Genomic DNA, 27,032 nt, shown 5'->3' with positions numbered 1-27,032 from the left:
CCTCCCATCTCCCTGTATCAAACTAATCCCAATGTCTCCCATGTCCCTCTATCAAACTAATCCCAATGTCGCCCATCTCCCTGTATCAAAGTAATCCCAATGTCTCCCATCTCCCTGTATCAAACTAATCCCAATGTCTCCCATCTCCCTGTATCAAACTAATCCCAATGTCGCCCATCTCCCTGTATCAAACTAATCCCAATGTCTCCCATCTCCCTGTATCAAACTAATCCCAATGTCTCCCATATCCCTGTATCAAACTAATCCCAATGTCTCCCATCTCCCTGTATCAAACTAATCCCAATGTCTCCCATCTCCCTGTATCAAACTAATCCCAATGTCTCCCATCTCCCTGTATCAAACTAATCCCAATGTCTCCCATCTCCCTGTATCAAACTAATCCCAATGTCGCCCATCTCCCTGTATCAAACTAATCCCAATGTCTCCCATCTCCCTGTATCAAACTAATCCCAATGTCGTCCATCTCCCTGTATCAAACTAATCCCAATGTCTCCCATCTCCCTGTATCAGACTAATCCCAATGTCGCCCATCTCCCTGTATCAAACCAATCCCAATGTCTCCCATCTCCCTGTATCAAACTAATCCCAATGTCTCCCATCTCCCTGTATCAAACTAATCCCAATGTCTCCCATCTCCCTGTATCAAACTAATCCCAATGTCGCCCATCTCCCTGTATCAAACCAATCCCAATGTCTCCCATCTCCCTGTATCAAACTAATCCCAATGTCTCCCATCTCCCTGTATCAAACTAATCCCAATGTCTCCCATCTCCCTGTATCAAACTAATCCCAATGTCTCCCATCTCCCTGTATCAAACTAATCCCAAAGTCTCCCATCTCCCTGTATCAAACTAATCCCAATGTCTCCCATCTCCCTGTATCAAACTAATCCCAATGTCTCCCATCTCCCTGTATCAGACTGATCCCAATGTCTCCCATCTCCCTGTATCAGACTAATCCCAATGTCTCCCATCTCCCTGTATCAAACTAATCCCAATGCCCAAATCTCTCCCTATAGCACTGTAACAATCCCAAACTAATCCCACTGTCCCACTCTCTCCCCATAGTCCTGTATCAATCCCAAACTAATCCCACTGCCCCACTCACTCCCCATAGCGCTGTATCAATCCCCAAACTAATCCCACTACCCCAGTCTCTCCCCATAGCCCTGTATCAATCCCAAACTAATCCCAGTGCCCAAATCTCTCTCTATAGCACTGCAACAATCCGAAACTAATCCCACTGTCCGACTCTCTCCCCGTAGCCCTGTATCAATCCCAAACTAATCCCACTTCCCCACTCTCACCCCATACCCCTGTATCAATCCCAAACTAATCCCAATGCCCAAATCTCTCCCTATAGCACTGTAACAATCCCAAACTAATCCCACTGTCCCACTCTCTCCCCATAGCCCTGTATCAATCCAAACTAATCCCACTGCCCCGCTCCCTCTCCATAGCCCTGTATCAATCCCAAACTAATCCCAATGACCAAATCTCTGTCTAGCCCTGTATCAATCCCAAACTAATCCCACTACCCCAGTCTCTGCCCATAGCCCTGTATCAATCCCAAACTAATCCCACTGTCCCACTCACACCATAGCCCTGTATCAATCCCAAACTAATCCCACTGCCCCGCTCCCTCTCCATAGCCCTGTTTCAATCCCAAACTAATCCCAGTGCCCAAATCTCTCTCTATAGCACTGTAACAATCCCAAACTAACCCCACTGCACCACTCTCTCCCCATATCCCTGTAACTATTCCAATCTAATCCCACTTCCCCACTCTCACCCCATAGCCCTGTAACAATCCCAAAATAATCCCACTGCCCCACTCTCTCCCCATAGCCCTGTATCAATTCCAAACTACTCCCACTGTCCCACTCTCTCCCCATAGCCCTGTATCAATCCCAAACTACTCCCACTGCCCCACTCTCTCCCCATATCCCTGTATCAATCCCAAACTAATCCCAATGCCCAACTGGGAACAGCTGGTGAGTCAGTTTCAGCGGGAGCATTGCGGAAGGAGGTTGCTGGGAGGTAAGTCAACCTTTAAAAGCACTTGTCTTTGCAGGGGCAGGCCAGTCGATTTCGGCGGGAGAACAGCTGGTGAGTCAGTTTCAGCGGGAGCATTGCGGAAGGAGGTTGCTGGGAGGTAAGTCAACCTTTAAAAGCACTTGTCTTTGCAGGGGCAGGCCAGTCGATTTCGGCGGCGGGAGAACAGCTGATGAGTCAGTTTCAGCGGGAGCATTGCGGAAGGAGGTTGCTGGGAGGTAAGTCAACCTTTAAAAGCACTTGTCTTCGCAGGGGCAGGCCAGTCGATTTCGGCGGCGTGAGAACAGCTGGCTGGTTAGTCAATTTCAGCAGGAGCTGAGAATTTTTTTTTTTTTTTAATTAGTTTTTTAGGCGGGATCAGGAAGTCGACCCGCGGACGTCTGGGAAGGCCCTCACCAATAAATTCTGGTGGAGAGGAAACCCGAGACACTACACGTGTAGTGTCTCCCACCCGCCCTCCTCCTCTAACCTAATAATAAAACCCATTGGTCTGAGGTAAGTACCATATTTTATTATATTATTATTATTTTTTATAAAAATTTAATTTAGTTGTTAGCCAGATCTTGGTAGAAAGTTAGAGGAATGGCAGGGAAGGGAGTGCAATGTTCCTCCTGCAGGATGTTTGAGGCGAGGGATGCAGTTAGTGTCCCTGCTGATTTTACCTGCAGGAAGTGCTGCCATCTCCAGCTCCTCCAAGACCGAGTTAGGGAACTGGAGCTGGAGTTGGAAGAACTTCGGATCATTCGGGAGGCAGAAGGGGTCATGGATAGCAGCTTCAGGGAATTAGTTACACCAAAGATTGGAGATAGGTGGGTAACTGTAAGAGGGACTGGGAAAAAACAGTCAGTGCAGGGATCCCCTGCGGTCGTTCCCCTGAGAAACAAGTATACCGCTTTGGATACTTGTGGGGGGGGGACTTACCAGGGGTAAGCCATGGGGTACGGGCCTCTGGCACGGAGTCTGTCCCTGTTGCTCAGAAGGGAAGGGGGGAGAGGAGCAGAGCATTAGTAATTGGGGACTCTATAGTCAGGGGCATAGATAGGAGATTTTGTGGGAGCGTGAGAGACTCACGTTTGGTATGTTGCCTCCCAGGTGCAAGGGTACGTGATGTCTCGGATTGTGTTTTCCGGGTCCTTAGGGGGGAGGGGGAGCAGCCCCAAGTCGTGGTCCACATTGGCACCAACGACATAGGTAGGAAAGGGGACAAGGATGTCAGGCAGGCTTTCAGGGAGCTAGGATGGAAGCTCAGAACTAGAACAAACAGAGTTGTTATCTCTGGGATGTTGCCCGTGCCACGTGACAGTGAGATGAGGAATAGGGAGAGAGAGCATTTAAACACGTGGCTACAGGGATGGTGCAGGCGGGAGGGATTCAGATTTTTGGATAGCTGGGGCTCTTTCTGGGGAAGGTGGGACCTCTACAGACAGGATGGTCTACATCTGAACCTGAGGGGCACAAATATCCTGGGGGGGAGATTTGTTAGTGCTCTTTGGGGGGGTTTAAACTAATGCAGCAGGGGCATGGGAACCTGGATTGTAGTTTTAGGGTAAGGGAGAATGAGAGTATAGAGGTCAGGAGCACAGATTTGACATCGCAGGAGGGGGCCAGTGTTCAGGTAGGTGGTTTGAAGTGTGTCTACTTCAATGCCAGGAGTATACGAAACAAGGTAGGGGAACTGGCAGCGTGGGTTGGTACCTGGGACTTCGATGTTGTGGCCATTTTGGAGACATGGATAGAGCAGGGACAGGAATGGATGTTGCAGGTTCCGGGGTTTAGGTGTTTTAGTAAGCTCAGAGAAGGAGGCAAAAGAGGGGGAGGTGTGGCGCTGCTAGTCAAGAGCAGTATTACGGTGGCGGAGAGGATGCTAGATGGGGACTCTTCTTCCGAGGTAGTATTGGCTGAAGTTAGAAACAGGAAAGGAGAGGTCACCCTGTTGGGAGTTTTTTATAGGCCTCCTAATAGTTCTAGGGATGTAGAGGAAAGGATGGCGAAGATGATTCTGGATATGAGCGAAAGTAACAGGGTAGTTATTATGGGAGACTTTAACTTTCCAAATATTGACTGGAAAAGATATAGTTCGAGTACAATAGATGCGTCGTTTTTTGTACAGTGTGTGCAGGAGGGTTTCCTGAAACAATATGTTGACAGGCCAACAAGAGGCGAGGCCACGTTGGATTTGGTTTTGGGTAATGAACCAGGCCAGGTGTTGGATTTGGAGGTAGGAGAGCACTTTGGGGACAGTGACCACAATTCGGTGACGTTTACGTTAATGATGGAAAGGGATAAGTATACACCGCAGGGCAAGAGTTATAGCTGGGGGAAGGGCAATTATGATGCCATTAGACGTGACTTGGGGGGGATAAGGTGGAGAAGTAGGCTGCAAGTGTTGGGCACACTGGATAAGTGGGGCTTGTTCAAGGATCAGCTACTGCGTGTTCTTGATAAGTATGTACCGGTCAGACAGGGAGGAAGGCGTCGAGCGAGGGAACCGTGGTTTACCAAGGAAGTGGAATCTCTTGTTAAGAGGAAGAAGGAGGCCTATGTGAAGATGAAGTGTGAAGTTTCGGTTGGGGCGATGGATAGTTACAAGGTAGCGAGGAAGGATCTAAAGAGAGAGCTAAGACGAGCAAGGAGGGGACATGAGAAGTATTTGGCAGGAAGGATCAAGGAAAACCCAAAAGCTTTCGATAGGTATGTCAGGAATAAGCGAATGACTAGGGAAAGAGTAGGACCAGTCAAGGACAGGGATGGGAAATTGTGTGTGGAGTCTGAAGAGATGGGCGAGATACTAAATGAATATTTTTCGTCAGTATTCACTCAGGAAAAAGATAATGTTGTGGAGGAGAATGCTGAGCCCCAGGCTAATAGAATAGATGGCATTGAGGTACGTAGGGAAGAGGTGTTGGCAATTCTGGACAGGCTGAAAATAGATAAGTCCCCGGGACCTGATGGGATTTATCCTAGCATTCTATGGGAGGCCAGGGAAGAGATTGCTGGACCTTTGGCTTTGATTTTTATGTCATCATTGGCTACAGGAATAGTGCCAGAGGACTGGAGGACAGCAAATGTGGTCCCTTTGTTCAAAAAGGGGAGCAGAGACAACCCCGGCAACTATAGACCGGTGAGCCTCACGTCTGTAGTGGGTAAAGTCTTGGAGGGGATTATAAGAGACAAGATTTATAATCATCTAGATAGGAATAATATGATCAGGGATAGTCAGCATGGCTTTGTGAAGGGTAGGTCATGCCTCACAAACCTTATTGAGTTCTTTGAGAAGGTGACTGAACAGGTAGACGAGGGGAGAGCGGTTGATGTGGTGTATATGGATTTCAGCAAAGCGTTTGATAAGGTTCCTCACGGTAGGCTATTGCAAAAAATACGGAGGCTGGGGATTGAGGGTGATTTAGAGATGTGGATCAGAAATTGGCTAGCTGAAAGAAGACAGAGGGTGGTGGTTGATGGGAAATGTTCAGAATGGAGTACAGTCACAAGTGGAGTACCACAAGGATCTGTTCTGGGGCCGTTGCTGTTTGTCATTTTTATCAATGACCTAGAGGAAGGCGCAGAAGGGTGGGTGAGTAAATTTGCAGACGATACTAAAGTCGGTGGTGTTGTCGATAGTGTGGAAGGATGTAGCAGGTTACAGAGGGATATAGATAAGCTACAGAGCTGGGCTGAGAGGTGGCAAATGGAGTTTAATGTAGAGAAGTGTGAGGTGATACACTTTGGAAGGAATAACAGGAATGCGGAATATTTGGCTAATGGTAAAGTTCTTGAAAGTGTGGATGAGCAGAGGGATCTAGGTGTCCATGTACATAGATCCCTGAAAGTTGCCACCCAGGTTGATAGGGTTGTGAAGAAGGCCTATGGAGTGTTGGCCTTTATTGGTAGAGGGATTGAGTTCCGGAGTCAGGAGGTCATGTTGCAGCTGTACAGAACTCTGGTACGGCCGCATTTGGAGTATTGCGTACAGTTCTGGTCACCGCATTATAGGAAGGACGTGGAGTCTTTGGAGCGGGTGCAGAGGAGATTTACCAGGATGTTGCCTGGTATGGAGGGAAAATCTTATGAGGAAAGGCTGATGGACTTGAGGTTGTTTTCGTTGGAGAGAAGAAGGTTAAGAGGAGACTTAATAGAGGCATACAAAATGATCAGGGGGTTGGATAGGGTGGACAGTGAGAGCCTTCTCCCGCGGATGGATATGGCTGGCACGAGGGGACATAACTTTAAACTGAGGGGTAATAGATATAGGACAGAGGTCAGAGGTAGGTTCTTTACGCAAAGAGTAGTGAGGCCGTGGAATGCCCTACCTGCTACAGTAGTGAACTCGCCAACATTGAGGGCATTTAAAAGTTTATTGGATAAACATATGGATGATAATGGCATAGTGTAGGTTAGATGGCTTTTGTTTCGGTGCAACATCGTGGGCCGAAGGGCCTGTACTGCGCTGTATTGTTCTATGTTCTATGTTCTATATCTCCCGCTAGCACTGTAACAATCCCAAACTACTCCCACTGTCCCACTCTCTCCCCATAGCCATGTATCAATCCCAAACTACTCCCACCGCCCCACTCTCTCCCCATATCCCTGTATCAATCCCAAACTAATCCCAATGCCCAAATATCTCCCGCTAGCACTGTAACAATCCCAAACTAATCCCACGGTCTCACTCTCTCCCCATAGCCCTGTATCAATCCCAAACTGATCCCACTGCCCCGCTCCCTCTCCATAGCCCTGTATCAATCCCAAACTAATCCCAATCACCAAATCTCTCTCTAGCCCTGTATCAATCCCAAACTAATCCCACTACCCCACTCTCTCCCCATAGCCCTGTATCAATCCCAAACTAATCTCACTGCCCCAATAACACCATAGCCCTGTATCAATTCCAAACTAATGCCAGTGCCAAAATCTCTCTCTATAGCACTGTAACAATCCCAAACTAACCCCACTGCCCCACTCTCTCCCCATAGCCCTGTATCAATCCCAAACTGATCCCACTGCCCCGCTCCCTCTCCATAGCCCTGTATCAATCCCAAACTAATCCCAATGACCAAATCTCTCTCTAGCCCTGTATCAATCCCAAACTAATCCCACTACCCCACTCTCTCCCCATAGCCCTGTATCAATCCCAAACTAATCTCACTGCCCCACTAACACCATAGCCCTGTATCAATTCCAAACTAATCCCAGTGCCAAAATCTCTCTCTATAGCACTGTAACAATCCCAAACTAACCCCACTGCCCCACTATCTCCCCATAGCCCTGTATCAATCCCAAACTAATCCCACTGCACCACTCTCTCCCCATAGCCCTGTATCAGTCCCAAACTAATCCCACTGCCCCACTCTCTGTCCATAGCCCTGTATCAATCCCAAACTAATCCCACTGCCCCACTCTCTCCCCATAGCCCTGTATCAATCCCAAACTAATCACACTGCCCCACTCTCTCCCCATATTTCTGTATCAATCCCAAACTAATCCCACTGCCCCACTCTCTGTCCATAGCCCTGTATCAATCCCAAACTAATCCCACTGCCCCACTCTCTCCCCATATTTCTGTATCAATCCCAAACTAATCCCCACTGCCCCACTCTCTCTCCATAGCCCTGTATCAATCCCAAACTAACCCCACTGCACCACTCTCTCCCCATAGCCCTGTATCAGTCCCAAACTAATCCCAATGCCCCACTCTCTCCCCATATCCCTGTACCTATTCCAATCTAATCCCAATGCCCCACTCTCTCCTCATAGTCCTGCATCAATCCCAAATTAATCCCGCTGCCCCATTCCGTCTCCATAACCCGGTATCAATTCCAAACTAATTTCTGGGTTATAATGTGCTAAAATCTCAGAGGGAATGAAATATTTTTAATTTTCAGATAAGCACTTTGCTGGTCCATATTCCAGCATTACTGTTGACCCTGTCTCAACAGCTGTCTCAAGGGCTCATTGACCTGTGCCAAATCTGACAGGAATTTGCCAACTTGGTTGACAATCCTGAGGAATCTTTAGGATCAGTAATGTTCCTGGTTTGCGGAAATTCTCTGATCACCTGTGCTTTTTTGACTATTCTTCCAGATATCTGGAAAACCTTTTTCTCTGGTTGTCCCAGTGCTGAGCATGGTGTGAACATTCAGCGCTCTGGATGCTCCACATCTGTAATAATAATGATAATAATAACCGCTTATTGTCACAAGTAGGCTTCAATGAAGTTACGGTGAAAAGCTCCTAGTCGCCACATTCCGGCGCCTGTTCCGGGAGGCCGGTACGGGAATTGAACCCGCGCTGCTGGCCTTGTTCTGCATTACAAGCCAGCTGTTTAGCCCACTGTGCTAAACCAAACCTTGTGCTCAATGCTGGCTGGACTCCGGGTCTGTGCCAGCATTTATTGCCCATCCCTAATTGCAATTGCCCTTGAGAGGGCACCCGCTGTACCTGTGTGGTAGTATGTATTGGGGGTCATGTGGGACTGGAAGCCCTAATGTCATTGGCTGACAGATCCCGGGTCCTGGTTGGCCGTTGACCTCATACTCCGCCCTGAAGGCGAAGTATAAGAAGCCGGTGCCTTCCCCCGCATGCCAGTTTACTATCGGGCTGCTGGGGAACAGACACGCTTAATAAAGCCTCATCGACTTCACTCTGTTTGTCTCACGGAGTCTTTGTGCGCCACAACCTGCAATGCTCCAACTTTTTGGTGAGTTTTGAATCGATTTCTTTTTGTTTTTGTTTTAAGATTCCTTGACTTGCCAGGTCTGTAGCTGCTTCTTGGTGTTTTCTCTGGGTCTTTTAGTCACCGTCCGCTGCCACCATGTTTGGTTGTGTGTTTGGGGGGTCTAGAGGCTGTTCTTTGGGGCTTGTCTGTTCTCTCAAAGTCAGCTACCTGAGGCTACAGCTTTTTAAAACTCTAACTATTTATTTACAGCTACCAAATGCATATTGGGAATTCTGTACGAGGATGGAACTGTCTGTGCGGAGTCTGCACGTTCTCCCTGTGTCCGTGTGGGTTTCTTCCGGGTGCTCCGGTTTTCTCCCACAGTCCAAAGATGTGGCGGTTAGGTTGGTTGGCCATGATAAATTGTCCCTTAGTGTCCAGAGATATGCAGGTTGCAAGGGATAGAATCATAGAATTTACAGTGCAGAAGGCTGTCATTCGACCCATCGAGTCTGCACCGTCCCTCGGATGGAGAACCCTACTTAAGCTCACATCTCCACCCTATCCTCGTAATTCCAACTGACCTTATGGACACCAAGGGGCAATTTATCGTGGCCAATCCACCTAACCTGCACATCTTTGGACTGTGGGAGGAAACCGGAGCACCCGGAGGAAACCCACGCAGACACAGGGAGAAAGTGCAAACTCCGCATAGACAGTGACTCAAGGTTAGAATTGAACCCGGGAGCTGTGAGGCAGCAGTGCTAACCAGTGTGCCACCGATAGAATGGGGGCCTGGGTAGGGTGTTCTTTGCAGATCGATGCAGATTCGATGGGCAGAGTTCCATGCTTCTGAGGTTAATCTTTTCCCCCGCAGTCTCTGGCAGTGAAAAAGCACCATCCTGATAGTCACAGGTCCCAGTTACTGGGACCAATGTGTGAAAGATGATTCTCAAGCATCCTGAATCATTCCTTTTACATTTGGTAGGCTAGTCATACACACGGAGCATCGTACCAGGCCTGATCCTGAACAGTGTTCATACTGCATCCCATGCTTTTTGTTTTAGTTTGTTTGCTCTCATGGCCCTCCTGTTCCTGTGATTAGTGGAGGGAAGACTTATTAAGGTAATTTCAATGGGTGTTGGTGAAATTGGATGAAGCCCTGCCTGACTGTGATTATCCCTGGCCCTCCCTTTGAGGCCCAGTATTTGCCATTGCTTACAGTAACACAGGAAGACTGTGCGCTTGGAGTAAGGTGCCACATCCATGGGGATGATGAAAAGGGTTGCATTTCCATTGCACCTTTTTAAAAGATAAATTTAGGGTACCCAATTAATTTTTTCCAATTAAGGGGCAATTTAGCGTGGCCAATCCACCTACCCTGCACATCCTTGGGTTGTGGGGGTGAGACCCATGCAGACACGGGGAGAATGTGCAAACTCCACACGGACAGTGACCCAGAGCCGGGATCAAACCTGTACCTCGGCGCCGTGAGGCAACAGTGCTAACCACTGCGCCACCGTGCTGCCCACATTTGTATAGCACCTTGCACTACCTTAGGGTGTCTCAAAGCCCCTTATGGACAATTAAATACTTTTGCAATGTTGTTGTTGTTATAATGAAGGAAATACGGCACCTGATTTGTGCACAGCAAGCTCCCACAAACAGCAGTGTAATAATGGCCAGTTAAGCTGTTTTAAGGATGGTAATGGAGAGATAAATATTGTCCGGGGAAGAATTCACAGAATCACAGAATTGTTACGGGTCACAGGGGGTCCATATAACATAGAACATTACAGCGAACATTCCAGCGCAGTACAGGCCCTTCGGCCCTCGGTGTTGTGCCGACCTGTGAAACCACTCTAAAGCCCATCTACACTATTCCATTGTCATCCATATGTTTATCCAATGACCATTTAAATGCCCTTAATGTTGGCGAGTCCACTACTGTTGCAGGCAGGGCATTCCACGCCCTTACTACTCTCTGAGTAATGAACCTATCTCTGACATCTGTCTTATATCTATCTCCCCTCAATTTAAAGTTATGTCCCCTCGTGCTAGACATCACCATCCGAGGAAAAAGGCTCTCACTGTCCACCCTATCCAATCCTCTGATCATCTTGTATGCCTCAATTAAGTCACCTCTTAACCTACTTCTCTCGAACGAAAGCAGCCTCAAGTCCCTCAGCCTTACCTCATAAGATTTTCCCTCCATACCAGGCAACATTCTGGTAAATCTCCTCTGCACCCTTTCCAATGCTTCCACATCCTTCCTATAATGCGGCGACCAGAACTGCACGCAATACTCCAAATGCGGCCGCACCAGAGTGTTGTATAGCTGCAACATGACCTCATGGCTCCAAAACTCAATCCCTCTACCACCAAACACACCGTACGCCTTCGTAACAACCCTCTCAACCTGGGTGGCAACTTTCAGGGATCTATGTACATGGACACCGAGATCTCTCTGCTCATCCACACTACCAAGAATCTTACCATTAGCCTGTCTTCCTGTTACTCCTTCCAAAATGAATCACCTCACACTTTTCTGCATTAAACTCCATTTGCCACCTCTCAGCCCAGCGCTGCAGCTTCTCTATGTCCCTCTGTAACCTGCAACACCCTTCCGCACTGTCCACAACTCCACCGACTTTAGTGTCATCCGCAAATCCTCAGCATGGTAAGGCTAGATTTCTGCTCAAGCCAACGTGAGCGTGGCACAAACCCACCCCCTTCTGCCTCAGAGACGAGAGCACTACAGACGGAGGCAAAGGCTGACACAGGAGACAAATCCATCCTGCTCTGTTAATGACGTGACGATTTGTTTTAACAACAGGCTCCTTTCCTCTGTTGTGTGTTGTGGTTTGACTAACAGAGGGCAATGATAAGAAGAATGAGGCTGTTGTTAAAACAATATTATCAAACTGATCTGTTGCTCTGGATTAGAGATGTTTGTTGTGGGGGCGGTCCCTGTGTTGCAGACAGTTTAAGCAGAGCCACAATGTCCTTGCTTTACTCTGGTTTTCTGTAAGCACGGGTGGGTCCTAGTTCCTCGTTTCCCACAGGACCACGATGAAAGCTCGACTCTCATTTGGGCCTTCAAAGAAAGCTAGACTTGCATTTGCATAGCACCTATCCTGCCCGCAGGATGTCCCGAAGCACTTACGGTTAATTACATGTCGATGCACCAAAAGAATGTCTTTCCACCCTTCTGCATCTCACTCCCTCTACATGACCTTCTCATTCGTGCGTGGCTCCTGCTTTCCCTCGATTGCATCTCTGAACTATTCATCTCTTCTAAAAAAAAATAATTTAGAGTATCCAATTCTTATTTTTTTCCCCAAGGGGCAATTTAATAATAATTAATAATAATCTTTATTGTCACAAGTAGGCTTACATTAACACTGCAATGAAGTTACTGTGAAAATCCCCTAGTCACCATATTCCGGCGCCTGTTCAGGTACACGGAGGGAGAATTCAGAATGTCTAATTCACCTAACAAACCGTCTTGTGGGAGGAAACTGGAGCACCCGGAGGAAACCCCCGCAGGCACGGGGAGAACGGACAGACAGTTACCCAAGCCAGGCATCGAACCTGGGACTCTGGCACTGTGAAGCAACAGTGCTAACCACTCTGCTACCGTGCCGCCCATAAGCGCGCCTAGTTCACATATCCTGCACATCCTTTTGGGTTGTGGGTGTGAGACCCACGCAGACACGGGGAGAATGTGCAAACTCCACACAGACAGTGACCTGTACCTGGATCAAACCCGGGTCTCGGCGTCATGAGGCAGCAGAGCTAACCAGTGTGCTGCCCCTACAGTATTCATCCCAACCATTCTCTGTGGCCACAAACTGCACATTCTAACCACCCTCTGGTTAATGATCTTTTTCCGGAATTGTTTGTTGGATTTATGAGTCACAATGGGTGGCAGAGTAGCACAGTGGTTAGCACTGTTGCTTCACAACACTAGGGTCCCAGGTTTGATTCCCAGTTTGGGTCATTGTCTGTGCGGAGTCTGCACGTTCTCCCCGTGTCTGCGTGGGTTTCCTCCGGGTGCTCCGGTTTCCTCCCACAAGTCCCGAAAGACGCGCTTGTTCGGTGAATTGGACATTCTGAATTCTCCCTCTGTGTACCCGAACAGGCGCCGGAGTGTGGCGACTAGGGGCTTTTCACAGCAACTTCATTGCAGTGTTAATGTAAGCCTACTTGTGACACTAATAAAGATTATTATTATTATCTGATGTTTATCTAGTTTTGGACTCCGCCATCCCCCCCATGCCCCTCCTCGCTATTGGAAACATTTGCTCCATGTCTGGCCTAACAAGCCCCCTCATAATTTGAAACACCTGTGTCAGATTTCCTTGGAGTCCAAAAGTGCCCAACTCGTTCAGTCTTTCTTGATCTAAGTCTAAGCATTGGGGCATTTCTCATGTTATGGTGTTGGGAACATGGCTGCCAATTTGCGCACAGCAAGCTCCCACAAGCAGCAAGGTGAGAATGAGCAGATAATCTGTTTTAGTGGTGTCAGCTGAGGGGGTAAGTATTGACCCAGGAAATTGGGAAGGGCAGACAGGGGCCCTGAATAATGTCTCACCCTCCCCTCCCCCCCCCCCCCCCCCACCCAAAAAGAGTCTTAGCACTTGCTCAGTGCTGCGGTGGTGGGAATAATTTGATTGCTTTTTCAAAGAGCTAGCATCAGCACATGATAGGCTGAATGGCCTTAATGTAAGCCTACCGGTGACAATAAAGATTATTACTATTCATCAACGCTGTAAGCTTGCCTGAATTGCCATTGCCATTGCTACGGAGGCAACCACAGCAACCGCTTTTGCACACATCATGTCCAAAAAAAGTTGAAAGACACGTTAACCTGTTGTGGCACTGTTGGTTGAGAGAGCCGTGGTGGCCAGGACATCAGGGTTTGAACATTTCAGTATTCGGATACTGCCATGGGATCCCTCAGGTCGACTGGAAAGGGCAAATGGAGCTTCAGTTTAATGTTGCATTTCAGTGATGACATCTGAGAGTGCAGCACTCCACAGTACTACACTGGTGAGTCAGACTAGATTATGTCTTAAATCCCCCCCCCAATCTGCTGATCCAGCTAAGAGAGTGTTGCCAGCTGAACAAAGGAAGGGTTTAGTGTGTATGGGTGAGGATCGTATGTGGACAATGTATAGATATTTCTGATATCGTTGGATGCTGCCGTTACGTGCTGAGTTCACGGTGCCATCTTCGACCCTTCCCACTCCTGCCCAGATCTTTGGCTACGATACTAGGTGGACCTTACAAAAATTTGCAACTTGTCATCCACCAGACACTCTGTTTCACAGCCACAGATTCATCCCTCTCCCTGAGGCTGAACCAACTCTGGCATCATCTTTGACTCTCAGGTGTCCTTTCTGTCACATAAACCCGCCCTCACTAACTTTGCCAATTTCCACCACTATGACGTTATTCAACTCCTTCCGATGCTAAAGCCCTCGATCATGCTTTTCTTTCTTCCAGATGTGACTATTCCAATGCACTCCTGGCTGACGTCCCATCTTGCCTCCTCCAACTACGTTTGAGATCATCCGAAACTCTTCTGCCCCTATTCTGACTCGCACCAAGTCCCATTCACCCATTCCCCACAGCTCGCTCACCTGCGCTAGCTCTCGATTCAGGCAGCTCAATTTTAAATGGAGCATCCTTGGTTTTCAAATGAATCCATGGCCATGTCCTAGCTCTGCAATCTACCCATCCCCAGCCCCATGACGCTGTGAGGTATCTGCGCAGATAGTGGTTCAGGGGCAATAGATATCCAGGCGCTGGGGGTGGCGTGGGTTCAAATGCCACCTTGACAGCTGGGGGAATTTAAATTCACTTTTTAATAAAAGAATTTAGAATTGAAAAGCTAGTCTCAGTAATGGCGATCATGAAACTATCATCGATTGTTATAAAAATCCATCTGGTTCACTAATGTCCTTTAGGGAAGGAAATCTGCCGTCCTTACCTGGTCTGGCCAATATGTGACTCCCGATCCACAGAAATGTGGCTGACCCTTGATTGCCCTCTGAAATGGCCAAGCAAACCTTACAGTTCAACGGTAGCACGGTGGTTAGCACTATTGCTTCACAGCGCCAGGGTCCTAGGTTCGATGCCCGGTTTGGGTCACTGTCTGTGTGGAGTCTGCACGTTCTCCCCGTGTCTGCATGGGTTTGCTTCGGTCGTCTCCCACAAGTCCCGAAAGACGTGCTTGTCAAGTGAATTTGGACATTCTGAATTCTCCCTCAGTGTACCCGAACAGGTACCAGAATGTGGCGACTAGGGACTTTTCACAGTAACTTCATTGCAGTGCAAATGTAAGCCTACTTGTGACAATAAAGATTATTATTATATTATTATAAATGCTAACCCAGCCAGTAATGCCCAGATCCCCTAAAAGAATTTTCTCCTCATCAGCATGTTGGATTTTGTTCGACCTTCGGTGGTCGTGTTTTCAGCTGCCTGAGTCCTAAGCTTCAGAAGTCCTTTCCTAAACCTCTCTATCTCTCTCCCCTTATAACCTAGCTCTCTGGCTAAGTTTTAGCTCGGTTTAGCTAGACAGCTGGTTTGTGATGCAGAACAAGCCCAGCAGCGGGGGTTCAATTCCCGTACCGGCTGAGGTTGTTCATAAAGGCCCCGCCTTCTCAACCTTGCCCCTCAGGTTAAATCACCACCAGTCAGCGCTCTCCTTCAAAGGGGAAAGCAGCCTATGGTCAGCTGGGGCTATGGCGAATTTACCTGTTTTACCTCAGGGGCAATATATTTTCTTCAGTGGGCCTGTCAGATCTTGGCATTGAGAAGGGCCACACTCATCTTTCAGGGATGGAGCTGCATTAACACAGAGGACAGCTTGAGTGAGACTGTTGGGTTAAAAAAACATACAGCACCTTACAAATCCCAGGATGCCCCAATGCATCTTGCAGCCAAAGAAATACCTTTGAGGTGTCATCATTGTTGTAGCGTTGAAAATGGATCAAGTTCCCAGAAACAGCAATACGATGAATAATCCGATCAGCTCTTTTAGTGCGTATTGATTGAGGGATAGCCACCTGTCTGCTCCTCTTCAAGATATTACCATGGAATCTTCTAGATCAATTTGAAGAGTCTATTCCCATCGGCAGTCAACACACTCAGTCAGTCCTCCACTAGAATGTCACCCTAGCTTTTGTGTTGGCGTCTCTGGAGAGCGATTTAAACTCACGGCCCTCCTGACTCAGTCATGGCTGACTTCTTGGGCGGGATTCTAGAATCGCCGAGGGCTGGCGTGAATCCCGCCCCCACCGGTTGCCGAATTCTCCAGCACCGGATATTCGGCGGGGGTGGGAATCGCGCCGCGCCGGTTGGCAGGCCCCCCCCCCCCCGCGATTCTCCAGCCCGGATGGGCCGAAGTCCCGCTGCTGGAATGCCTGTCCCACCGGCGTGGATTGAACCACCTCTCTTACCGGCGGGACAAGGCGGCGCGGGCGTGCTCCGGGGTCCTGGGGTGGGGGGGCACGGGGCGATCTGGCCCCGGGGGTGCCACCATGGCAGAGATCCCCTCCACTGCGCATGCGCGGGGATGCCGTGAGCGGCCGCTGACGCTCCCACGCATGCGCCGCCCGGCAAAGTCAGTTTTGTGCCAGCTGGCGGGGCACCAAAGGCCTTTCCCGCCAGCTGGCAGGGCGGAAGTCAGTCCGGCGCGGGCCTAGCCGCTCAAGGTGAGGGCTCGGCCTCTCAAGATGTGGAGGATTCCGCACCTTTGGGGCGGCGCGATGCCGGACTGATTCGCGCCGTTTTTGGCGCCGGTCGGCGGACATCGCGCCGATTGCGGAGAATCCCGCCCCTTGTTTCAAATGAGGAAGACATTTGATTCCGGGGGCCCCACAGATACTGAGCACTGGAACCAATGCAGAAACGACCCCCAGGGAAAGTCGATGCTTTCAAAAAGTGTGAGTCATTAATTGAGGTAAAATTCCAAACTCCGCGTCAGGATAAATTCTGCCAAAATGTTTATTTTTATAAAATTAATTTACGGGATGTGGGCGTCACTGGTGAGGCCAGCATTTATTGCCCATCCCTAGATATCCTTCAGAAGGTGGTGGTGAGCTACCTTCTTGATTCGCTGCAGTCCCGGAGGCGTATGTACACCCACAGTGCTGTTAGGGAGGGGGTTCCAGGATTTTGACCCAGCGACAGTGAAGGAACGGCGATATATTTCCAAGTCAGGATGTGAGCGACTTGGAGGGGGACCTCCAGGTGGCAATGTTCCCAAGTGTCTCCTGCCCTAGGTGTGCCCATCACCAAAAATCTGTCCTGGTCCACCCATGTCGACGCTACCACCAAGAAAGCACAACAGCGCCTATACTTCCTCAGGAAACTAAGGAAATTCGGCATGTCCATATTAACTCTTACCATCTTTTACAGATGCACCATAGAGAGCATCCTATCGGGCTGTGTCACAGCCTGGTATGGCAACTGCTCGGCCCAAGACCGTAAGAAACTGCAGAGAGTCGTGGACACGGCCCAGACCATCACACGGACCTGCCTCCCATCCATTGACTCCATCTACACCTCCCGTTGCCTGGGGAAAGCGGGCAGTATAATCAAAGATCCCTCGCACCCGGCTTACTCACTCTTCCAACTTCTTCCATCGGGCAGAAGATACAGAAGTCTGAGAACACGCACGAACAGACTCAAAAACAGCTTCTTCCCCACTGTTACCAGACTCCTAAATGACCCTCTTATGGACTGACCTGATTAATACTACACCCCTGTATGATTCACCCGATTCCGGTGTTATTGTCTTTACATTGTGTACCCTGTGTTGCCCTATTATGTATTTTCTTTTTCTTTTCTTTTCATGTACGAAGTGATCTGTTGCGTTGCACACAGAAAAATAAATTTCACTGTACCTCGGTACACGGGCCAATAAACAAGTCCAATCCATCCCTTATCCCTCCAGATGCTTGAGGTGGGGGATTTGGAACAACTGTCCCTGGTGCCTTGGTGAGTTCCTGCAGCGCATCTCATGGACGGTACACAGGGCTGCCACTGTTTGACGATGGCAGAGAGATTGAATGTTTGAAGCAGCGGATGGCGGTGAGCTTCTTGAGTGTTGTCGGAGCTGCACTCCCAAGAATATACTCAAACTATGCAAAGTTTTCAATGTAAACTTTGTAATTGTTTTTCCCTGGCGGTGAAGTGAGGGGAATGTTGAGGAGGGGGTTAGCTTGGGGAGCTGGATAGTTGACCCAATCTCTCAAAGGGCTGGCACAGGTACAGTCATTGGGCTGAATGATTGTGTGCAATGAGGTTCTCTTGGCAGCTCTCTCTCTGGCCAGCAGTCCCCGCCCTGTTGGTGTAGTATTTGCAAAGTAATTGAGAGCTGAGATAGTGAGAGTTACTGAGCCCAGCCCACCGTTCACAAGTTGCCTATTATCCTGTTGCCCTGGTGTGTCCTGCCCTCCCCTTGCTTGAAGTTTCACCCCCCGGCCTCGGCAATGCAGTTCCACAGCCACCCGGGCACCCAGAGCTGCCCCCACGCCCCCGCACCCATTCACCCCACGCCGTTCTACATCGAGGACATTCTGAACCGGGACCCCGGCGGGTCTCCGCGCCGCCCCGCCGCCCTGGGCGCCCCTTTCCCGGCGGTGCTCTTCCCGCTGCCGCCTGCCTTGAGGCGCGGGCTGTACCCGGAGAGTGGCCCCGGCTACTTCCCACCTCTGTCTCAACATCTGTACCGGACTCCACTCCTCCCCGAACATCTGGCTCTCTACAACCCGACAGCTGGCGAACCGCAGCAACCCATATACAGACCGCTGCCCCTGGGTAAGAGACTGCTGTGTGTGTGTGTGTGTGTGTGTCTGGGTGGGTGTGGGAGGGAGAAAGAGAGCTGCTGGAGAAACCAATGGAATAAGGAGGAGCAGAGATTAAAAATACCAGAGAAGGAAGATAAAGACAAGCAGATTGAGCAATGGACAGATAATCAGATCCGATTAAGACAGGAGCAATCTGGGGTCAGAGAAAGAGGGAATGTCAAATAGGAGGGTGTGGGGGAGAATGAGACAGGATTTAAGAGCGAAGAGGTGAGGGATGTCAAAGTGTTCATGTCTGTATCCCCCCCCCCCCCCCCCCTCAGGATTGAGAAAGTGGGAAATATGCGGCCACCCAACTTTCTAAACATTTCTTGGCTCAGTGGGAATTGTAGTTGTTGCTGGTGAATGAGATTTGCAGCTAGAATGACTGTGTGTGTGTGTGTTGGGTGGGGGGGGTGTAAAGATTCCGACACATTGGGCTTTGATATGTATAAAAAAACACACAATTTACACCCGATAAAACGTGACAAACGCCCAGCTCAATATTGTATGTGCGAACCGTGAAACCAAGGAGAGAGCCTGTGTGTGTTTTGTCAAACGAACATTTGTTCCTCTTTCTGCAAGGACAGAACCTGAGCACTTGTCAAGTTTCCGGGTGCATTCGTTCTTTCCTTCACGAAATGGAAATAAAATCCAACTTTTATTTTTAACGAGTGATGGGAGACAGCTTTTCCCAGATTGAAGACAGAAAGCTTTGTCTGTGGTGTGTGTGTGCGTTTGTGTTGACTGCAAACCCAATTTGGAGGGTTCCCGGAGATTTAAGCCCCACTCGAATCTCGCCTGTCCCTCTGTTACAACCTGCAGCTCCTTCAAACAATTGACTGTGGAAGCGGGAATCTGAAACGGAAAATGCGGGACAATCTCAGCAGGTCTGGCAGTATCTGTGGAGGGAGAAGGGAGCTGACGTTTCCAGTCTGGACTCTTTGACAGAGCCTTGACCTAAAACAAGTGACAAGTTTCAATTTCCTTCCACGTGTGTGTGCGCTTGTTGGCCCGAATATTTGTCTCCAGAATCATCCCCAATTCAATGGTAGGGCCTGGTTTAGCACAGTGGGCTAAACAGCTGGCTTGTAATGCCGAACAATGGCAGCAGCGCGGGTTCAATTCCCATACCAGCCTCCCCGAACAGGCGCCGGAATGTGGTGACTTGGGGCTTTTCACAGTAACTTCATTGAAGCCTACTTGTGACAATAAGCGATTATTATTATATTTCCTCATTATCACTGACAATATCTCCACATTGCTCTTCACTATCCGCTTTCTCTTTATTCAACTACAAAATATCTTCTTATTGATTTTGATATCCCTTGCAAATGTCTTTTCATAATCCCTTATAGTCGCTCTTATAAGCTTCTTTGTGATCCTCTGCTTGGATGGGGCAGAGTTTGTAAGGAGCATCCAGGAGAGCTTCTTAAAACAATATGTAGAAGGGGCTTTACTGGACCTGGTATTGGGGAATGAGCTCGGCCAGGTGGTTGAAGTTTCAGTAGGGGAACATTTCGGGAACAGTGACCACAATTCAGTAAGTTTTAAAGTGCTGGTGGACAAGGATAAGAGTGGTCCTAGGATGAATGTGCTAAACTGGGGGAAGGCTAATTATAACAATATTAGGCAGGAACTGAAGAACCTAGATTGGGGGCGGATGTTTGAGGGCAAATCAACATCTGACATGTGGGAGGCTTTCAAGTGTCAGTTGAAAGGAATTCAACCTTGGATAACGAGAGATATTGTAGGCCTCGTCAAAAAGAAAAAGGAGGCATTTGTCAGGGCTAGAAGGCTGGGAACAGGTGAAGCCTGTGTGGAATATAAGGAAAGTAGGAAGGAACTTAAGCAAGGAGTCAGGAGGGCTAAAAGGAGTCACGAAAAGTAATTGGCAAATAGGGTTAAGGAAAATCCCAAGGCTTTTTACATGTACATAAAAAGCAAGAGGGTAGCTAGGGAAAGGTGGGCCCACTGAAGGACAGGCGAGGGAATCTATGTGTGGAGCCAGAGGAAATGGGTGAGGTACTAAATGAATACTTTGCATCAGTATTCACCAAAGAGAAGAAATTGGTAGATGGTGACGGGTGTGTAGATAGCCTGGGTCACATTGAGATCCAAAAAGACGAGGTGTTGGGCGTCTTGAAAAATATTATAGTAGATAAGTCCCCAGGGCCTGATGGGATCTACCCCAGAATACTGAAGGAGGCTGGAGAGGAAATTACTGAGGCCTTGACAGAAATCTTTGGATCCTCACTGTCTTCAGGTGATGTCCCGGAGAACTGGAGAAGAGCCAATGTTGTTCCTTTGTTTAAGAAGGGTAGCAAGTATAATCCATGGAACTCCAGGCCGGTGAGCCTTACATCAGTGGTAGGGAAATTACTGGAGAGAATTCTTCGGGACAGGATCTACTCCCATTTGGAAGCAAATGGACGTATTAGCGAGAGGCAGCACGGTTTTGTGAAGGGGACGTCGTGTCTCACTAACTTGGTAGAGTTTTTCCATTTTGTGTGGGCGTCCACCAGAATGAGAAACATCAAACCTAAGAAGGGACTTGCGGAATCGGTGTGCACAAGCCCCAGGGTGCCCCAGCCACTCCTAAGGGTGTAGGCGTGTCACCGCGGGGAGCCTCTGGTGCCCTTTGCAGATGAAGCATTGCTGGGCCAATATCTCGATATCGGCATCCAAGCCCGGCCACCAGACCTAGCTCCTCGCCAACATCTTCAATTTGGACACTCCATGATGCCCCTCTTGCAAGTTCTCTCAAACGGCAGCCTGTCCCTTTGCCAGGACATCAACCCTGGTACCCCACAGAGGAATGCTATCCTCGACGGTCAACGCGCCAATTTTGAGGAGAAAGCCTTCAACTCCCCTTAGCTTCCAATGCTGCCCACTGTATGGCACCAGACGTCACACCTTGGCAAGGACAGTGTCTGTTTGCGTCCAGTCACGAACACACGAGGAGCCCCAGAAAATCTGCACAGCAATCATTTTTTCCGCTGTTGGAAGGTTCGTGGATTTGATCTGCAGGGTTCAACACATCAGCATGTGCAATCTGGAACCCTGGGAAGAGCTGGAAAGAGTAGTTGTAAGCAGCCAATAACAGAGCCCAGCGCGAGATCCTCGCAGACGCAATTGGCGGGATTGCCTTGTCTTCATGAAAGAGGAATAGCAATGGCTTGTGATTGGCGCCGATAAAAAAAATGGCGGCCATAGACGTAGTGATGAAACCGCTTAACACCGAATATGACCGCTGGACCTTCTTTCTCGATCTGGGCACATTTTCTTTTGGCCACAGCCAACGTCTAGAAGGCAAAAGCGATCACGGCCGCCATCTATTCGATGGGACAAAACCGCCCCAATGCCACACGGCGAAGCATTGCATGTGATGTACAACATTTTTCAGGTGTCAAAATGTGTCAACACCCTTGAAGAAGACAACCGCTGCTTCACCTTGTTAAACACTGCATTCTGGGCCTTGCCCCAAGCCCAAGGCTGATGCTTCTTCGAAAGCAAGTGGAAGGGGGTGAGGGCGGTAGCCAAATTCAGCATAAAGTGCCCATAATAATTTACTCATCCAATGAAAGAGCAAAGATGCGCGGTGTCTCATGGAGCGGGGCCCATTTTGACTGCCCGTACCATCTCGACAACTGGGTGAAGGCCGTCCCGATATCCCAAATATAACCACTTCTTTTGCGTGAAACATGGACTTTGAGTGGCACAGGTGGTTCCCATATTTTGAAAGGTGCTTCAACACTGCCTGGAGGTTCTGTGACTAACACATTGTCCAAGCAGGATGTTCTCTATGATGCGATGGAAGACTGTGCACGTGAAGGAGATTCCTAACAGAAGCCAGGTGTACCCTCAGAATCCATTGTGAGTATTAATCATGACGTACTGCCATGAGGATTTATCGAGCTCCATATAAGCGTTGTTCATGTCCAATTTCGTGAATTTACAGCCACCGGCCAATGTTGCAAATTAACCTTAAATGTGCGGTGAAGGGTAATGGTCTTATCTTGAAGCTGTGTTCACTGTCAATTTATAGTTCCCGCAGCGGTGGACTGTTTTATCCAGCTTCATGACAGGAACCACTGGCGTTACCCAATCAGTGAAGCTCAGGCTGTATAATGCCCATACTTTCTAAACGCCAAAATTTGGTCTCAACCTTCTCCACTATAACATGAGGAACCAGGCAAACACGGAAATACCGGGACTGGACTTCTGGGTCCACCTGGATTTTAGCCATGGCCCCTTTAATGGTACCCAAACCTGGCTGGAAAACCTCTGGGAATTTGCTCAGTTCTGTACACACACCGCCGGAATCACTTAGAGGATGTGCAGCCAATCCAACTGCAGTTAGTGCAGCCAATCGCGGTTCAACAGGCTAGGGTCATTTCCTTGCACAACACTGAGGGGATGGCACACTGACTGGCGCCCATGAACCACTTGGGTGAGGGTGGACCCCACAATATTCAGTTGTTCCCCTGTATAAGAGGCCAAACGAGCCACCATGCCAGCCAAGGACAAAGCGTGCAAAAGTGCTCAGCCCCATCACAGAAATGGCCGCTCCTGCATCCAGCTCCATGTGCAGCATGTGATCATTCACTTGTATAGGATCAGGAATAGGGGCCACACGGGGCAATGCCAAACAGTTCAGCTGCATCTCAGCCCCATTCTCGGCCTCTTCTAGGTCATCCAGATGTAAGGCCTGGCCCTGGGGCTCCTGCCTACCTTGACCAGGGTGCCGAGAGCACGGGCCCTCCTGCTGCCAGCAGGTACGCCTAGACCGGCATCCACATGTATCACACGGGCTGGAGTCACCTTCAGCCAGGTCCGGGGACAGCCCACACCTTGGCAGCCGGCTCTTCGCCCTGAAGCCAGAGTCCCAGCAGCGTTCGGTCCGGGCCGTGGGGGATCTCACGTGAGGGTCGACCCCCCCAAAGCGTTCCCCTCCTTCCCTTGTATCTCCTGGATGCCGTGTTCCACACTTTCCTGGGTTAGGGAGACCTGGAACAGCTGCTGAAAAGTCAGGGAAATGTCGCCCAGAAGTTTTTTCTGAGTTCCCACATTATTGATACCGCAGAACAAGCGATCTTGGAGCATATCGGACAAAACAGCTCCATAGTCACGAAACTCAGCCAGCTTCCGTCGCCGAGATGCAAACTTTGGTAATGGATTCACCGGTGGACCGCTCCACCGTATTAAACCGGTACCTTTGAACGATTATCAATGGGTTTGGGTTAAAGTGCTGTGCCATAAGAGTCACGAGCTGATCGAATATTTGCATATCTGGCGTGCCGGGTAGGTGAGACTCCGGATCACCCTGAGCGTATGCGCTCCACAGGCCGTCAACAGAATGACCGCCTGGCCCTCATTCTCTGTGATATTGTTGGTCCAGAAGAAGTAACGTATTCATTCAACGCTTTGGTTCCAGTCTTCAACACCAGCGTCAAATACATCTAACCGTCCAAACAGAGGCACAGCCAATCAAAGAAATCCAAACCTGGATCCAGAAAATCAGGGAGGTGGCTCAGCTGAGTCGGTCACAGCGTCGACAAACCGGCTTACTCCTCATCGCCAGTTCAATGAGGTCATGGCGAGTCCACACCAGGTACAAAATAAGAATGGCATTTGATCTACAAACGATATACATACACTTCCCGGTGAACTTCGGGTTCCTCGAAGGTCGGTGCCTTATTGACCAACCTTATATGCACTGGGATAATTGAGATACCCGCCCCTAGCGGGGGAGCTCGTACTGCGCAAGGAGCACGGGGAAGCCAAACATTCCCATCCCAGAGATCCCGTGTGGGATATTACACTTTCCACAAGTTTTTTTAATTGGAGTTAAATATATATTACGAACTTGCTAGAGTTTTTCGAAGAGGTCACAAAGATGATTGTGCAGGTAGGGCAGTGGATGTTGTCTATATGGACTTCAGTAAGGCCTTTGACAAGGTCCCTCATAGCAGACTGGTACAAAGGTGAAGTCACACGGGATCAGGGGTCAGCTGGCAAGGTGGATACAGAACTGGCTAGGTCATAGAAGGCAGAAAGTAGCAATGGAAGGGTGCTTTTCTGATTGGAGGGCTGTGACCAGTGGTGTTCCGCAGGTATCAGTGCTGGGACCTTTGCTGTTCGTAGTATATATAAATGATTTGGAGGAAAATGTAACTGATCTGATTAGTAATTTGCAGATGACACACAGGTTGGTGGAATTGCAGAAAGCGATGAGGACTGTCAGAGGATTCAGCAGGATTTAGATTGTTTGGAGACTTGGGCGGAGAGATGGCAGGTGGAGTTTAATCCGGACAAATGTGAGGTAATGCATTTTGGAAGGTCTAATGCAGGTAGGGGATATACAGTGAATGGTAGAACCCTCAAGAGTATTGACAGTCAGAGAGATCTAGGTGTACAGGTCCACAGGTCACTGAAAGGGGCAACACAGGTGGAGAAGGTAGTCAAGAAGGCATACGGTATGCTTGCCTTCATTGGCTCAGGCATTGAGTATAAAAATTGGCAAGTCATGTTGCAGCTGTATAGAACCTTAGTTAGGCCACATTTGGAGTATAGTGTTCAATTCTGGTCGCCACACTACCAGAAGGATGTGGAGGCTTTAGAGAGGGTGCATAAGAGATTTACCAGGATGTTGCCTGGTATGGAGGGCATTAGCAAGAGGGACGGTTGAATAAACTCGGTTTGTTCTCACTGGAACGGCGGGGATTGAGGAGCGACCTGATAGAGGTATACAAAATTATGAGGGGCATAGACAGGGTGGATAGCCAGAGACTTTTTCCCAGACTAGAGGAGTCAATTACTAGGGGTCATAGGTTTAAGGTGCGAGGGGCAAGGTTTAGAGGAGAGGTGCGAGGTAAGGTTTTTACACAGAGGGTAGTGGGTGCCTGGAACGCGCTACCGGAGGAGGTGGTGGAAGCAGGGACGATAATGTCATTTAAGGGGCATCTTGACAAATACATGAATAGGATGGGAATAGAGGGATACGGACCCAGGAAGTGTAGAAGATTGTAGTTTAGTCGAGCAGCATGGTCGGCACGGGCTTGGAGGGCCGAAGGGCCTGTTCCTGTGCTGTACATTTCTTTGTTCTTTGTCTACCAGATATAGGAACATATGAACTAGGGACATGATTACACCACTCTGCTCACTCGAACCCATTCTGGGCAAATTAGGTTTTTACCAAACGACAATGATATGGCAGACAAAGTCATTTAGTTGTGATTGTTTAGTTACAATCTGAAATGTGCTGTCAGGAAGTGTGTTGGAAGCAGATTCAGTGCTTACTCACAGAAGGGAACTGGGTCAATATTTCAAAAGGACAAAACTTAATTACTGCGGTTGCTGGAATCTGAAACTAAAACAGAAAATGCTGGGCAATCTCAGCAAGTCCGACATCATCTGTGGAGAGAGAACAGAGCTAACATTTCATAGAATTTCTACAGTGCAGAAGGAGGCCATTCGCCCCATCGAGTCGGCACCCACCGTCCGAAAGAGCACACTACCTAGGCCCCCTCCCCCGCCTTATCCCCGTAACCCAGTATCCCCATCGAACCTTTTGGACACCGAGGGCCAATTTAGCATGGCCAATCTGCCTAAGATGTGCATCTTCGGACTGTGGAAGGAATCCGGAGCACCCGGATGAAACCCGCACGGACACGGGGAGGACGTGCAAACACAGGGCAGCACGCTGGCGCAATGGTTAGCACGCCTCACGGTGCTGAGGACCCGGGATCGATCATGGCCCTGGGTCACTGTCCGTGTGGAGTTTGCACGTTCTCCCCTTGTCTGCGTGGGTTTCAGCCCCACAACACAAAGATGTGCCGGGATGTGCAACGCAAAGATTGGTCACGCTAAATTGCCCCCTAATTGGAAAAAAGAAATTGGGTTACTCTAAATTTAAAACAAAAGAATGTGCAAACCCCACACAGACAGTCACTCAAGGCCAGAATCATACCTGGATCCCTGGTTCTGTGAGGCAGCAGTGCTAACCTCCCCGGGTCTGGATGACTTCGGCTGCGATTGTCCAGCATTTTCTGTTTTTGTTTCAAAAGGCCAAGATTGGTTGGGCGAAGCAGAAAGATCAGGGGAGCCAGAGAGTTCATTGGGCTGACTGACCTCTTGTGCTTGCCATACGGCTCAATGAGATGATGGCTGATCTATCCCAATTCCACTTTTCCGTCACTATCCCCGTCATTGATTTCTGGCCTGCACTGGCGTCGGGGTCTGGCAATGCCACAATTGTAAAATTCTCTTCCTCCTTCCCAGCTTCCTCCCTCACCTCCGGCCTCCTTTATTTATTTTAGCAACAAGGTTAAGTTGGAGAGGTCTTATTTCAATGGCATCCGACCGGCGCGGCGGCGGCCGCCCGGGCGCGATTGGCCAACCTGCCCCGTAACACAGCGCCCATTGCCCCTCAAAACC

General features: G+C 49.1%; 1 protein-coding gene across 1 annotated transcript in view; it reads left to right on the top strand.

The window, feature by feature from the left end:
- Positions 1 to 18,203: 18,203 nt before the first annotated feature.
- LOC140409329 (hematopoietically-expressed homeobox protein hhex-like) overlaps positions 18,204 to 27,032 on the top strand; it is a 169,686-nt gene continuing 160,857 nt past the window's right edge. Inside the window, exon 1 of the mRNA XM_072497742.1 lies at positions 18,204 to 18,567. Coding sequence (XP_072353843.1) covers positions 18,240 to 18,567 — 328 coding nt within the window. The 5' untranslated portion in view covers positions 18,204 to 18,239. The remainder of the gene's footprint in view (positions 18,568 to 27,032) is intronic.

This window comes from Scyliorhinus torazame, chromosome 3 (assembly GCF_047496885.1).
Source record: "Scyliorhinus torazame isolate Kashiwa2021f chromosome 3, sScyTor2.1, whole genome shotgun sequence".
In the NCBI taxonomy this organism is placed as follows: domain Eukaryota; kingdom Metazoa; phylum Chordata; class Chondrichthyes; order Carcharhiniformes; family Scyliorhinidae; genus Scyliorhinus; species Scyliorhinus torazame.
This window is presented reverse-complemented; position numbering and strand designations above follow the sequence as displayed.